At 37.1% G+C, this 16,687-nt stretch overlaps 2 protein-coding genes across 2 annotated transcripts; one reads left to right on the top strand and one right to left on the bottom strand.

Annotated features, from left to right (window-relative positions):
• The first annotated feature begins 7,854 nt into the window (after positions 1 to 7,854).
• Positions 7,855 to 8,897, top strand: LOC129522059 (cyclin-dependent kinase 2-associated protein 1). The gene has a single exon (XM_055344138.1). The coding sequence runs from the start codon at positions 7,903 to 7,905 to the stop codon at positions 8,164 to 8,166; it is 264 nt and encodes an 87-aa protein (XP_055200113.1). The 5' UTR covers positions 7,855 to 7,902; the 3' UTR covers positions 8,167 to 8,897.
• Positions 8,898 to 13,638: 4,741 nt separating this feature from the next.
• Positions 13,639 to 14,106, bottom strand: LOC129522268 (60S ribosomal protein L31-like). The gene has a single exon (XM_055344397.1). The coding sequence runs from the start codon at positions 14,054 to 14,056 to the stop codon at positions 13,679 to 13,681; it is 378 nt and encodes a 125-aa protein (XP_055200372.1). The 5' UTR covers positions 14,057 to 14,106; the 3' UTR covers positions 13,639 to 13,678.
• Positions 14,107 to 16,687: the final 2,581 nt, after the last annotated feature.

Below are 16,687 nucleotides of genomic sequence, written 5' to 3'. Positions count from 1 at the left end.
TAAGTCATTGGGTGTTGGGGAGGTTTGCAATGCAGCTACTGATAAATGACACAGCAGTGAGAGACAACAAAGGGTGTACAGATTAAGTTAGGGAGATCCAGAGATAGAGAAATGCTTGGGGTTGGAACAATTAGAAACATCTCATTTCTGATAACAAAGTCTGGGGCCTGAGCAAAGGCTCCAGGGAGAAAAAAAGGCAGATAAATAGTGGAGAACCAGGTCACCTTATCTGATATGAAGACTGCAAGAATTGAAGCAATAAGCAGTAGGGTTGGAAAAGCGTCTAGGGCAAATTGGTGAGGCTAGTGAGTGCCAAAGAAAATAACTTTCCAGCTGAGTGGGGCTATGAAAACCATCTAGTACAACTCGATTTTTTTTTCTTTTCTTTCTTACAAATCAGGAAACTTAAACCTAGAGAAAGAAGCGATTTTGGGAGGGTCACATAGCGGGTTGGCACAGAAGTTAATACCAAGGCTAGGGTATGGTCTCTTTCCTCCAGGAGCCCACAGTTAGGGAAATGGGAGCACTGTTTTGCATCTAAATCTAGATAAGCTTTCTCCCCTGGCATCAGAAGTACCACGGTAAATCCATCCTAGCAGATCGAGACAGCCACTGCAGCATTTAAAGCCAGCTGCCTTAATTTGTAGCTCTAAAGTATCTAACATTCTTACCTCATTTCCTTCCTCCACAGTAGAGGCCAAACTAGACAGACACTCTACACCTTTCTGTCTCTGAGTTTCACCACATTCTCCATTAGGTTTTTCCTTTTTTAAACAACTGGATCAAGGTATAATTTACATTTCATAAAATCCACTCCATTTTAGGTATGCTCTTCAGTGATTTTTAGCATTGAGTTGTGCAATCCTCACCATTGTCCAGTGCATGATATTTCTGTGGCCCCAGTAAAATCTCTGCCCATACACGGTTTGATCCCTGTTTCCATTAGGAGCTGCAGACAACAAATAATTTACTTTGTCTCACAAGATTTGCCTTTTGTGCCCATTTCAGATAAATGGGACTAGACAATAAGTGGTCTTTCATGTCTGGCTTCTTTTGTGTAGCCTGTTTTTGAGGCTCCTCCATGTTACAACACGCATCAGCATTTCATCTCTGTTGCTGACGAATGTATCCACTGTATGGATGTACCGCATTGTTTATCCATTTAGTTAAGCGACCTTTGAGCTGTTTACACTTTTTGGCTATCGTGAATCAAGAGGCTTCTATTAAATTTTACCAGAAGCAAGGATTGCTTGGTATAGAAAAATTACCAAAAGAAATTTTGAGGATTTTGAAGGGATTGCTTGTTAAAATGAGAAAACACAGAAAAACATGAAGATGAAAATAAACTCATCATTCAGATACACTCACACTATTAATATTCTACACTTTTTTGCTAAGTGTATATATATTTTTTCTTTATAATACCAAATCATAATACTTTTTAAAAAAACTATTTTATTTTATTTTTAAAGTTGACTCCATGTTCAATGGAGGGGCTTAAATTCATGACCCTGAGATCAAGAGTCACATGTTCTACTGACTGAGCCAGCCAGGTACCCAGGTAAATACATTTTGATAGCTTATTTTAAAATAAATGTTGTTGTGAATAATTTTTTTATCTCAGTCACATTCTGTTGAACTGATATACCACAATTTAATCCCAATTACGAGATAATAGTTTATCCTAATGATTAGATAATTCAGATCTATCCAATTTGTTTGCCATTATAAACAGTATTAACTGTTGCTATACTCAGAAAAACTATCTCCAGACATAACACTATTTACTTCTGTTTTCTTTCAGATATTTTATGTTAATGGTTCACATTCAACTTTTTCTTTTATCCTGAAGGTATTTTGGTGCTTACTCCAAAGCCATCCTTCCACATTGACTTAAAAAGCATTCTTTATTGCACAACACAGATAAATATTGGCCTGAATTTGGGCACTTGGGTGGCTCAGTCAGTTGAGCATCTAACTCTTGGTTTAGGCTCAGGTCATGATCTTGGGGTTGTGAGATTAAGCCCTATATCTGGCTCTGCTTGGGATTCTGCTCAGCAGAGAGTCTGCTTGGGATTCTCTCTCTTCTTCTGCCCCTTCCCCCAGTAGCATTCTCTCTCTCTCTCTCTCTCTCTCTCTCTCTCTCTCTCAAATAAATATTTTTTAAAACTGGACTGAATCTTTTCTACATAGGTCTGTATTCTATTTCATGAAGCAACTTTCATGTGCCCAGACCATCCTGTTTCAATTATACCTGACTAGTGTCATGATACACAGTGATGTTAGTCTTTTGTTAACATTGTCTTGTTTCATATCACCCGGGGAAGTCCAATTTTTGTTAATACCTATGGCCAGGAGATTTTGAAACAATTTATACATTTTAGTAGCAAAATCATCTTCTGAGTTCACTAAGAGAACTCCTGGGTTGAAGGCACCCTTTGAGTCCATTTCCAGAGTTATTTGTAATACAGTCACGGTCTGCTCTTTCCCTTCCTTTCTCTCCATCTTCCTCCAATCCCCCACCTGCCTACCTTCTATTTAGACTGGAGCTCTGAACTTCCTTCCCTGTCCCAGTGATGAGATGAGCATGAACTGTGAGTCAGTATGTTCTAAAAAATAGATGGATCTTGAAACCATAGTGTCCCTAAGCAGCACTGTTATGATCTGTATTAGGTATGAATTTTCAGTGCACAAAATTCAGGTGTGCAAAAAAAAAAAAGTAACTTCGACTCTCCATACCTGAACTTAATTTCTCTCTCCAGCTGTAGTTTGCCAGTGAATTATTGGTAAACTAGGTCACTTCAGAGTTTTTCCTCTATCTCTTTAGGGTAAATTCAAGAGGTCAACATTCTTTTCTTTCCCTAATTCTTGCTAAGGTGTCATTTCATTTCTAGAAAGTTTTCCAAGAATCATGGCATTGAGTAGTACGGGGTGAGCTGAGGGGATAGCTGATCCTTGGATTCATTTCTCTTGCATAGAAACATACATCTACAGAGACGTCCAAAGTCCTATCTCATAGCCATACAGTCCATTCCAACTTCTGCTGAGGCATTCTCTCATTGGCACAGGACTATACTGTCTTTATACCTAGCATGTTTTAGATGTCTCGCTCTGAGCCCCCCTTAGGCAGTACCCATCCAGAGCTCTAGCACCTCCCTCTTCGAGCATACCCTCTCAGGAGCCAAGACCCCATAAATCCTGCCAAAATGCTCCTGAGTCCATTTCCAGCGTTGGCGCAGGCTTCTTTGACCCTCCTAAAGAAAGGCCAACTGCCTCTGGTGCACATAGCCTAATGCCCAAGGGTGGCCAAATGGTAGTGGTTTGCAGGGCCATGGACAAAACTTGGATGGGTGGGAGGGATGTCCATGTATTTCGTGTCACTCCTCAAGGATGAAGAAAGGGATGGGCCAGAGGCCCAGACTTGGGACTCACTCTCTGCCACCTCCATGTGTAAGTGTAGTGCTTTTAAAGTTCATCCTGGCCTTCTAGGTTGTTATAAAAATATATTTGTCAAGGACGAGCATAGAGTGTATGCAAATCATAGCCATGTACTCCATATCACTGTTCTCACTCTGCAGAGCACAGGGAATACCTATGATTTGGCCACTTTCCAAGGCTTTCACCCTACGTCCTCTCAACTCAGTTTCCTCCAAATAGCTGATAGATCTTTCATCCCAGCTTGAGTATTGATCTTACTGTCTTTTTGAAATTACTAGTCATTACCTTGAGCTTTTTAAAACTATAATATTTTTTTTAGTTTAGAAACCATATCAAGTGTACAGCTTGATGAGTTATCAGAAAGCAAGCATGTCCATGCCTACCCCCCAGATCAATAATGTGAACATAACCACCTACCTCAAAGGTCTCCCTCAGTCCACTTTCTAGTCACTATCTCTCTCCCCTAGCCAGAGGAAACCAATATCATGACTTTTAATACCAAAGATTAGTTTGGCTTGTTTTTGAATTTCAGAAATAAAATAAGTTTGTATTTTTTTGTGTCTGGCTTCTTTCTTTCAATATTAAGTTAATGAGATTCACTCTATAGCTGCATTTTAGTAGTAACTTATTTAATTTCATTGCCATGTAGTATTCTAGTACATAAATATGTACCACTACATATCCGTGCTCCTTTTTTGAGCATTTGGCTAATTTCTAGCTTTTAGTAATTATAAATGAAACTGCCATGAACTTTCTTTTACATAGATTTTGGTGCACATAAATATGATTAATATTAAATTTATATTTTACCTAGGAGTTGGATTTCTGGAGCATAGAGTATGCATATGTTTAGCTTTAGTAGATTTTGCAATTTTTCCAAAATATTTAGTTCAATCTACACTTCTACTACTAGGGTATGAGCTTTGCTTGCTTCACAATCTCAGCTGTGCTAGATATTGTCAGACTTTTTAATTTTAGTTATACTGGTAGAAATCTCATTGTGGCTTTTTTCCCCTCCCAAAATGTTTCTATGAAAATTTTCAAGCAAACAAAAAGTCAAAAGAAATGTTATTCACCTCTACCCTGAATTTTTATATGCACATTTTAATGTTAGCTTTGATTTCATAAAGAACTCTAACGTTAGGTTTTGTTAGGAAAAATATAAGCAATGCTTTCATTCTCTTTCTGAACAGAGCAAGGATCTTAACCTTTTAACTTTCCTATGAACTGTCTCCATTAATCTTTCATGTCTTTATTTATGTATGTTAGTCATACCCTGATTACAAAACTCCTCAAAATATTATTTTTTTTAGATTTGTCCTGTGTTTTATCTATTTCTTAACTCACCACTGCTTCTTACATCCCATTCTTTCTTCTTGAGTTCAATTTCCTTCTTCTAAAAGTATATGTTTATTACTCATGCACTGAGAGTCTCCAGGCAGTACACTTTTAGATTTCATGTGCTATATTTTACCCTCTGTATGAAATTCCAATTGCTGCTATAACAAATTACAACAAAGATATTGGCTTAAAACAACAGAAATGTACTCACAGTTTTGGAATCCAGAAATCCATAATTTGTTACAGTGGGCTAAAGCCAAAGTATCAGAAGCACTGGTTCCTTCTGGAGGTTCTAGAGGTGAGTCAATTTCCTAGTGTCTTGAGATTGCCCAAATTCCTTGGCTTATGACCCATATCCTGAACCACTCCAATCCCTTGCTTCATCATTAAACCTCCAACTTCCTTTTTTGATCCTTCTTGTCTTTCTCTTATAAGGACCTTTATGATTTCATTTGAGATCCACCCAGATAATCCAGAATATCTCCCCATTTGAATATTCTAAACTTAATTATTTCTACAAGTTCTTCTTACTATGTAATGAAACAGTGACAGACTCCAAGGACTAGGGCATGGGTATCTTTCAAGGCAATTATTCAGTCTATCATAGTCTGCTCTTTGGCCCCCAGGATTCACTATCACCCCACATGCAAAATATATCCACTCCATCTCAACACCTCAAACTGTCAACTCATTACAATATCAGCTCAAGTCCAAAATCTCATCTAAATGTTATCAGCTCAAAAGTCCCAAATCTTACCATCTAAATAAGGTATGGGTGAGAATCTGGGTGTGATTCATTCTCAGGCAAAATTTCCCTCAATTTATGAATGCATAAAACTAGAAAACAAATTATCTGTTCCCAAAATACAATGATGGGACAAGCATGGGACAACAATTATAGACATTCACATTCCAGAAGGGAGAAAAGAGAAAAAAGAATCACTGGTCCCAAGCAGTTTTGAAATCCAATGCCTGAGAACAATCCTCTGTGGCTCTCATCTCTGCTTTCTGGGCCAATAGTTGTGCATCTTGTTATCCTTTACTTTTTCTTAAATAAGAGCATATGTTTGTCACTGATTTATTTTATCAACCTGTTTACTGCCTGTAGAATTTTGGGGGTTCAACAGCCTTTTTTCATTTAGTCCTATTTGTTCCTACCTGCCCAAGCTAACAGTGTTTCTACTCATAATATATTCTAAAAAACCTTGTGAGTCTCTCATGTGTGTCATGAGGATTCATTCCATTAAACAAAAACCTCTCCCATGAATATTACTGGATAACATCATTTCCATTCCTGGCCTCTGCTGAGATAACTGAGGAGATCCATGAGTCATATGCCTAATCTCTCCAAAGAGTCCTTCATGAGATTGAATACTCTGAATTTATGAATTTATGAATACTCTGAATTCCAGCAACAGCCACACCCATGACTTTTTCTCCGGAACATAGTTTCCTTACAGTGAATCCTCTAAATTTTTGCATGTCTTGCAATGTAGATAGACTAAGAATTTCTCAATCATCAAGTCCTGGTTCCCCTCCACTTTTGGTTTTTAACAGTTCTTCCCCAAATTTATTTCTTACCTCTCATATTTTACTAAATGCCACAAGAAGCAGCCAGTCTGTACCTTCAATACTCTCTACTAAGTATCTGAGTTCATCATATATACAAATTCTGCTTTGCACATAACTATAGGACACAATTCACCTAAGCTTCTAATACTATATACCAAGGATCTCCTTTCCTCCATTTTTCCATAACATGTTTCTCATCTCTTTGTGAGCTCTTACCAGCAGCTACTATAGCATTTTATTTTTTTCAATATTATGTTAATGATGATTTAAGTCTTCTTTAAGATGATACACACCTTCTCTACCATGCTCCTCACTTCCTTGTAAACCCTTACCAACAGCAGATTTAACATCCATAATTTTACCAACATTCTCTTTGAGGAAATCTAAGATTTTTCTATCACATGCCTCAAAATTCTTCCAACCTAAATCCATTACCAAATTCCTCAACAAATTGAACATTTTTAGAATTTTATACCCTGTAAGTTGGATGACAATTCTCCAGGGTATAGAAGTCTAAGTTCACGCATTGCTCTTCAGGACATCAAAGATGTTCCTCCCTGTATTCTGTCTATGTTGTGGCTGATGAGAAATCTGGTTTTTTATTCCTTGCATTTACACAGATTTTTCTTTGTGAATTAAAGTTTTTCTCTTTCTCCTTTATGTCCTGTATATTTTTTGGCATATATTGAGATGTGGATTTCTTTTCATTTATCTATTTGCAACTCATTCTTTTTCAATGTAAGAATTTATACTTTTTTATAGTTCTGTGAAATTCCCAGCCATTTTCATCTTTAATATTGCATCCTTGAGCCCCATTCTTTCCTTCTGGATGTCTAATTAGAAGTATATTAAACCATGGGGCACCTGAGTGACTCAGTTGGTTGAGTGTCTGACTTGATTTCTGCTCAAGTCATGATCTCAGGGTTGTGAGATTGAGCCCTGCCTCCAAGGTCTTCACTGAGCATGGAGCCTGCTTAAGATTCTCTCTTCCTTGAGGGAGACAACCCATGAGAGACTCCTAACTCTGGGAAACAAACAAAGGATTGCAGAAGGGGAAGTGGGCGGGGGGTTGGGGTGACAGGTACTGAGGAGGACACCTGATGGGATGATCACTGGGTGTTATACTATATGTTGGCAAATCGAACTTCAATAAAAACAAGTGGATAAATAAATAAGTAAATAATAAGCAAGAAAAAGAAAGATTCTCTCTTCCTCTTCCTCTGCCCCCCAAAGAAGTATATTAAATTCCAGTGGAAACAATCAACAAAACTAAAAGGCAACCAATGGAATGGGAGAAGATATTTGCAAATGACATTTCAGATAAAGAACCAGTATCCAAAATCTGTAATTACCCTATCAAACTCAATACTCCCCCAAAAAATCCAGTTAAGAAATGGACAGAAGACATGAACAGACATTTCTCAAAAAAAAAAAAAAAAAAAAAAAGCGGGCTCCGCTCAAAGTTTGCGGCCGCCCCTGCGCCCGCCCGATGTATGGGTGATATACTGCGGCGGGTGTCAGGCTGGGAGTGTCCACCCGCCCTCCACCAGTATGGCCACATCCTCCCAGTACCGCCAGCTGCTGAGTGACTACGGGCCACCATCTCTAGGTTATACCCAGGGAACTGGGAACAGCCAGGTACCCCAAAGCAAATATGCTGAGCTGCTGGCCATCATTGAAGAGTTGGGGAAAGAGATTAGACCCACCTATGCAGGGAGCAAGAGCGCCATGGAGAGACTAAAACGAGGCATCATTCACGCCAGAGGACTGGTTCGAGAGTGCTTGGCTGAGACGGAACGGAATGCCAGGTCCTAGCTGCCTATCAGCGTAGAAGGTTTTCCATCTTCTTCCAAGACCAGAAGTTACAGCTCATCTCCCATGTTCAGATGAAACTCTTGTTTTCAAAATGGTAACAGTTTGGTTTCTCCTTCCCGTGTCCCTCCCATGGTTCATGAGGCTCTGAGATTGAGAAATACTTTGCAGTTGACTAGGATTTACATTTTAAGTAGGAATTACCCAGGGTTTTTTGTTTTTATTTTTATTTTTTTAAGCATTTTTATTTTTTTGTTTTCTTTTTTTTTAAGCATTGATTTAAAAGATGCACGTAAAAGATCCCTATCTCACAGCAGATATCCCAGCTCCTTTCATCCTCTTTTTGGAGTACACTTAAGTTACTCAGATTGTTTTACACGATCTTTCATAAGCTAATACAACTCTGAGGGTTTTGTTTTGAGTGCATACGTTTGCCACATGGTGTGGATTCTGCTTAATGTAACTTCTTTTGAGCTTAATTAAGCATTTGCTTGCATGACTATTAGTGCTTTGAGGTCAATTTAAAAAATGCACAAGTTATAAATACAGAAGAAAGAGCAACCTACCAAACCTAATCTAACAAGAACTCCCCCTCCCCCACCAAAATTTTCCAACTAAGACTGTGTGGATTTCAGTTCTGCTTTTCCTGTAAGTTGATCCAAACATCTGGAAGAAAATGACTAAAACTGTTTGCATCTTTGTATGTATTTATTACTTGATGTAATAAAGCTTATTTTCATTAACAACAAAAAAAAAAGCATACAAATATTTGACACATGAAAATACACTCGACAACACTCACTATCTGGGAAATACAAACCAAAACCACAGTAAGTCACACACGGGTCAGAATGGCTAAAATTACCATCTAAAAAATGGAATTATCCTACCACCCAGCAATTGCAATACTAGGTATTTATCTAAAGGATACAAAAATAGTGATTTGAAGGGGTACATGCACCCCAATGTTTATAGCAGCAATGTCCACAATAGCCAAACTATGGAAAGAGCCCAGATGGCCATCAATAGATGAATGGATAAAGAAGATGTGGTGTATATATATAGAGAGTGGGGGGGGGGGAGATTTCTTAACCATCAAAAAGAATGATATCTTGCCATTTGCAACGATGTGAATGGAACTAGAGCGTATAATGCTAAGTGAAATAAGTTAATCAGAGAAAGACAAATACCATATGATTTCACTCATGTGTAGAGTTTTTATTTTTATTTTATTTTTTAAAGATTTTATTTATTTATTTGAGATAAAGAGCATGAATGGGGCTACAGGAGGAGCAGAGAGGAAGAAAGAGGGAGAGGGAGAAGCAGATTCCCCACTGAGCAGGGAGCCCAATGAGGGGCTTAATCTCAGGATCCTGAGATCATGACCGGAGCCAAAGGCAGACAGTCACCCAACCAACTGAGCCACCCAGGTGCCCCTAGAATTTTTTTTAAAGATTTATTTATTTATTTATTTAGAGAAAGAGCACATGCGGGTAAGAGGAGGGGCAGAGGGTGAAAGAAACCAAAGCAGACTCCCCACTAAGTGCGGAGTCTGGTGGAGGGCTTGATCCCACAACCCTGAGATCATAACCTGAGCTGAAACCAAGAGTCAGATGCTCCATCAACTGTGCCACCCAGGTGCCCCCAGTGGAATTTAAGAAACAAAGCAGATGAGCATAGAGGGAGGGAAGGAAAAACAAAATAGGATAAAAACAGAGAGAGAGGGAAGCCATAAGAAATTCTTAACTATAGGGAACAAACTGAGGGGAGGGAAAGTAGGTGGAGGAATGGGGCAATTGGAGGATGGACATTAAAGAGGACACTTGTAATGAGCCCTGGGAGCCATATACAAGTGATGAATCACTAAGTTCTACCCCAGAAACTATTACCACACTATATGTTAAGTAACTTGAATTTAAATAAAATCTAGAAAGAAAAATAAATATAGTAAAATAAAATTGAAATCCTATAATAAAAAAGTATATTAAATCCTCGTCTTTGTTCTATCCTTTTTCCTTTTAACTTCTTAATTTTTTACATTTCTTTATATCTTTGTGCTACATTTTCAGTAACTTCCTTAGCTCTCTCTTCCCTTTTTTTTCAAGTTTTCTCTTCAGCTAGATTTTATATGCTATTTAACTTTCAAGTTGAATTTCTAATTTGAATAATTACGTATTTTGTATTATTAAAAGTTATGCTTTTTAAAAGATTTTTAAAATTTATTTATTCATGAGAGACACACAGAGAGAGAAAGAGGCAAAGACATAGGCAGAGGGAGAAGCAGGCTCCATGCAGGGAGTCCAATGTGGGACTCGATCCTGGAACTCCAGGATCACACCCTGAGCCAAAGGCAGACACCCAACTGATGAGCCACCCAAGTCATCCCAAGTTACGCTTTTTTATTTTCAAATCTATCCTATTACTTTTGGTAATTCCTTGTACCTACACCTACTTTCATAACCTCTTTTATTTTAAAAAAACTATTGCATGTCCTTATATTCCACAATGACCGTTTCAATGTCTGTCCTTTTTGCAAATTGTTCTCTGCATTTTGTTCTTTATGTTGATTGTTTGTTTTTTTTTTTTTTTTTCCTACCATGGCTTATTTTTGTGTGTATTTTACAGTTTGGGATGATGAAATCAAGTTCCTTGGAATTTTATCTGTATGGATTTCCTGAAACCTAGTGTCTTCGTTTCTTAGGGCCTCTATAGCCATTTACCACAAACCAGGTGGCTTATACAATAGAAATTTATTCTCTCAGGGTTTAGGATGTCAGGAGTCTGAAATCAAGATGTTAGCAGGGCCATGCTCTCTCTGAAGCTCAGAGAGGAATCCTTCCTAGTCTCTTTCAGTTTCTTGTGGCTCATGGCATCTCTTTTTTTTTTTTTTTTTTTTTTTAAGATTTTATTCATTCATCATGAGAGATACGGGCAGAGGGAGGCAGAGACACAGGCAGAAGGAAAAGCAGGCTCCTTACAGGGAGCCGGATGCAGAACTTGATCCCCAGACTGGGATCACAACCTGAGCTGAAGGCAGACACTCAACCACTGAGCCATCCAGGCGTCCTGACTCACAGCATCTCTTAGCTGTGGCAATATGACATGAATCTCTGCCTCCATATTCACATGGCTTCTTTTTTCATTTATGTGTGTTTCCCTGTGTCATCTCTTCTCCCAGGGATAAGGACACCAATCATTGGATTGAGGGCCTACTCTGCATTCAGGGTGTTTCATCTCAAGATCTTTAATCACATCTGCAAAGATCCTATTCCCAAATAAGTCACATTCTGAGGTCATAAGTAGAAATAAATTTTAAGGAATCACTTTTCAACCCACCACACCTAAGATTTAAGTGTGTTCTGCCAACGAAAATTTGCTTTTGCTTTTGGAACCTGGAAGATCTACCAATTTAGGATTGTTTTAACCTAAAATTTCTCCTTGGTTTTTTTCTTTTTTTCTTTTCTTTTTTTCAAAATATTTGTTTGTTTGTTTTCCTACAGAGGCCTATGTGAAAGTGGGTTGTTAGGAGTTCTCAATCAAATCTTTTCCCTCCTCTGAAGAACACTGTCAACACAGGTGATATCTCTTCTATCTTTTGTGAGATGGGTTGTTTTCAAGGTTTCTATTCAGGATGCCACTCTTTGAGGGAATCTGGTTTATTTTTATGGTATTCCATTTTTTTATTTTACTTTTAATTGTAGTATAGTTGACACACAATATTATTTTAGTTTCAGATGTAGAACAGTGATTTGACAATTCTGTACATTACATAATGTTTATTACAATATGCGTAGTTACCATCTGTCACTATGCAAAGTTATTACAATATTACTGACTATATTCCTTATGCTGTACTTTTCGTCTCCATTACTTATTTATTTTATAACAGGAAATTTGTTCTCTTAATCACCTTCACCTATTTCACCCAACCCTCTCAGTATCTCCCCTCTGGCAACCACTGGTTTATTCTCTGTTTTTATGAGTCTATTTCGGTTTTTTGTTTGTCTGTTTGCTCATTTGTTTTATGTTTTAGATTCCATGTGTAAGTGAAACCATATGGTATTTGTCTTTTTCTTTCTGACTTATTTTGCTTAACAGAATACTCTCTAGATCCATTGAGGGGACTGGGTTTTATTCCAGTAACTCCACACTAACCTCACACCTTGCTTAGGTTCTAAGCTTTATTTGCTATCCAAAGAAAAGTTTGACTGCGATCCTGAATAACCACTCTAGTCTCTTACTTTCTTATAGTTTCATGGCCTCCCAGATTGTCTTCACTATCCCACCAACTCAGCTCTGCATATCAAAAGTTTGTGCATCATTGAAGGATACCAAGTAAGATGTGAACGAATAAAAGATGTGTAATCATGTTAAACTAGAAAAACAACATCAGGAAGATGTTAATTCTTCAGAAGTTAACTCATAAATTTATTTCAAGACCAGTAAAGTGGTTTTTCTTTTTTTTAATTTTGGAATGAGACAAAGCAGTTCTGAGTTCATATGGAAAAATAAATAAAAATAGTTTGCAAAGCTCTAAAACAATAGGACCCCCTAGTAGATATTTAAACACATTATAATGCTAAGTAAATGAAAATGTACTTTCACATGGAAGACAGAAGAATAGAAAGCCCAGAAATATTCCAAAATACACACAGAAATGTAGTACATGACAAAAGTGACATTTCCAATTGATATGGGAAAGATGGGCTGTGTAGTATCGATGTTAAGACAATTGAGTAACCATCTGAAAAAAATAAAGTTGGGCCTGTACTTTAATCGGAATAAACTCCAAGGGAATCAAAGATTTAAATTTTAAAATGAACCTATATATATTTGTAAGAGTTCTTTAAGCATATATTGGATAATCCTACAAATTGATAAAAGGCAATTTGATTTTTTAAAAATGGGCAAAAGACTTGAGCAGATGTTTCATAAAATAAAATGCCTAACTGCCGGGATGCCTGAGTGGTTCAGAGTGGTTGAGTGTCTACCTTCAGCTCAGGCCATAATCCTGGAGTTGAGGATTGAGTCCCATATCGGGCTCCCTGCGGGGAGCCTGCTTCTACCTCTGCCTGTGCCTCTGCCTCTCTCTGTGTGTCTTTCAAGAATAAATAAATACAATCTTTAAGAAAACCAAAACCAAAAAAAGATGCCTACCTGGCCAATAAATACATGGAAAAATGCTGAACTTCATTAGTCCTCAGGGGAAGGAAAATTATATCACAATGAAACACCACTACACATCCTCTAGAATGGTTAAAATGAAAAAGATTACTAATATGAAAAGCTGGAGGTGATGTGGGGGCACCTGGGTGGCTCAATGGCTGAGCATCTGCCTTTGGCTCAGATTATGATCCCGGAGTCCTGGGATCGAGTCCCATATCAGGCTCCCAGCAAGGAGCCTGCTTCTCCCTCTGCCTATGTCTCTGCCTCTCTCTGTGTGTCTCTCATGAATAAATAAATAAAATCTTTTTTTTTTTTTTGCAGTTTTATACCTTTATTTGACAATCAGCGATTAGTTCTCATCCACATTAACAGTCTGTAGATTTTTGAAAGTGGTGACAGGTACGTAGGTAACCAGCGTGTAGAGCTTGTTTGGTGAATCTTCATCCTCGTTACGTTTTTTGGACAACCGCACACGGATACGATATGGAACATTCCTTATTCCTTTGGCCCAGACAGCTTTGTTGAGCCTGGTGTCAATGCGCACATCTGGAGTTCCCATCTCCTTCATGGCAAATTTCCGGATCTCTTTGAGTGCCCGAGGGGCACGCTTCTTGAAACCCACTCTATGGATACGTTTGTGAATGTTGATGGTGTATTCTCTGGTCACTACCTCGTTGATGGCAGAACGGCCCTTCTTCTTCTCGCCACCCTTCTTTGCGGGAGCCATTCTGCCGGGCCCTAGTTGGAAAGGAAGGGTGCGTGGTATTGTGGGAGAGGGAAAGCCAATAAATAAAATCTTTAAAAAAAAAATGGGCCAAAGACCTTAACAGACACCTCACCAAAGAGGGCAAATAAGCATATGAGAAGGTACTTGTGAGAAGATACTTCCCAGGAATCATGCCCTGAGCCAAAGGCAGATGCTCAACCACTGAGCCACCCAGGTATCCCTGGCCTATTTTTAAATAGAATTTTTTAAATTGTTGAGTGTTAAGTTTTCTTTATATATTTCGGATAACAGTCCATGATCTAATGTATCTATTGTGAGTAATTTCTTCCAGACTATATAGCTTGTCTTCTAATTCTCTTGAGATTGTCTTTCACAGAGCATAAGTTTTTCATTATAATGAAGTCTAGTTTATCAATCATTTCTTTCATGAATTATGGCTTTGGTACTGTATCCAAAAAGTAATTTTCATATACAAGGTCATATCGGTTTTCTCCTATATTATCTTCTAGGAGTTTCATACTTTTTGCATTTTACATTTAAGTCTATGAACCATTTTGGGTTAACTTTTGTGAAGGTTGTATGGTTTAGGTATGGATGAATTTTTTATTTAAATTAAAAAATAAATAATTTTTTTTTTTTTTTTGCTGCAGATGTCCTATTGTTCCAGCATTGTTTGTTAAAGAGACTATGTTTGCTCCATTATATTGCCTTTGCTCCCTTTCCAAATATCAGTTGACTATACTTAACTGGGTCTATTTCTGGGCTCTCTATTCTGTTCCATTGATTTATTGTTTATTCTTTTACCAATTCCACAATGTCTTGATTATTGTAACTTTAGAGTAAGTCTTAAAGCCAAGTAGCATCAGTCTTCCAATTCTATTCTTTTTCCTTCAATGTTATACTGGCTGTTCTGAATCTTTTGCCACTCCATATAAACTAGAGAATCAGTTTGCCAATATCTACAAAATAAGTTGCTGATATTATGATTGGAATTGCTTTTAATCTATAGATCAAATTGGGAAGAATTGACATCTTGAGAATATTGAGTCTCCCTATATATGAACATGGAATCTCTCCTTTTTTTAGTTCTCTTTTTCATCAAATTCTGTAGTTTTCCTTATATAGATCTTGCACATGTTTTGTTAGATTTATACTTAAGTATTTTAGTTTGGGGGTCTTATTATAAATAGTATTGTGTTTATAGATTTAAAATTCCAGTTGTTCAATGCTGGCATTTGGGAAAGTCATTGACTTTTGTATATTAACCTCGTATCTTGCAACCTTGCTATAATCACTTTTAGATCCAGGATTTTTTCATCTGTTCTTTTGAATTTTCTACATAGACAGTTTTGTTATCTTTAAACAAAGTAGTTTCATTTCTTCCTTCCAAATCTGTATACCAGTATTTTCTCTTCTTATTTTATTGAAATAGTTAGGACTTCCAGTATGATATTGAAAGAATGTTAAGAGGGAATATCTTACCTTGTTCCTGATCTCAGTAGGAAAATTTCTCATCATTAAATATGATGTTACCTGTAATTACTATTGATGTTCTCTATCAAGTTGAGGAAGTTAAATTTATTTCTAGTTTTCTGAGTTTTTCTCATGAATGGGTGTTGAATTTTGTCAAGTACTTTTTCCACATTTCTTGACGTACTCGTGTGATTTTTCTTTTATATCCTGTCGATGTGATGGATCACATTAGCTGATTTTTTAATGTTGAACCAGCCATGCATACCTGGAATAAATCTCATTTGTTCATAGTATATAAATCTTTCTATACATTGTTGGATTTGATTTGCTAATTTTTGGAGGATTTTTTAAATCTATGTTCATGAGAGATATTGGACTATAGTTTTCTTGTATGTGTTTGTCTGATTCTGGTATTAGGGTAATGCTAGCCTCATAGAATAAGAAAGCTTTTCCTTTGCTTCTGTTTTCTGAAAGAATTTATTGGCAACTGGTATCATTTCTTCCTTCAGTGTTGGTTAGAATTCATCCATGTACCCATTTGGGCGTGGTGGTTTCTATTTTAGAAGTTTATTAATTATTGATTCAATTTCTTTAATAGCTGTAGGCCTATTCAGACCATTTATTTCTTCTTGTGTGAGTTGTGACAGATTTGTGTATTCCAAGGAATTGGTTCATCAAATTGTGGACGTAGAATTGTTCATAGTATTCTTTTATTATCCTTTAAATTATCTGTGGAAACTGTAGTGTTGCCCTCTCTTTCATTTTTGATAGGAGTCATTTGTGTCTTCTCTTTGTCCTAGTGTTGCTAGCAGTCTGTTTTATTGGTCTTTCCAAAGATCCAGCTTTTGGTTTTGTTGATTTTCTCTGTTGATTTTCTGTTTTCAATTTCATTGATTTCTGCTCTAATTTTTATTACTTCTTTTCTTTAGCTTACTTTGGATATAACTTGTTCTTCTTTTTCTAGTTTCCTAAGGTTGAAGCTTAGGTTTTTGGTTTTAAGCCTTTCTCTTTTCTAATATATATACAAACAGCATAATTTGCCTCTAAGCAAGATTTCCCTGAATCCCACAAATTTTGATAAGTTGTATTTCCATTTTCATTTAGTTCAAAAAATTTAAAATTTTCTCTTGTGATTTCTTCTTTCACCTCACTGCTTTG

This window comes from Nyctereutes procyonoides, unplaced genomic scaffold (assembly GCF_905146905.1).
Source record: "Nyctereutes procyonoides isolate TBG_1078 unplaced genomic scaffold, NYPRO_anot_genome, whole genome shotgun sequence".
Taxonomy (NCBI): Eukaryota; Metazoa; Chordata; class Mammalia; order Carnivora; family Canidae; genus Nyctereutes; species Nyctereutes procyonoides.
Note: the sequence above shows the minus strand (reverse complement) of the source record. Positions and strands in the feature narration are given on the sequence as shown.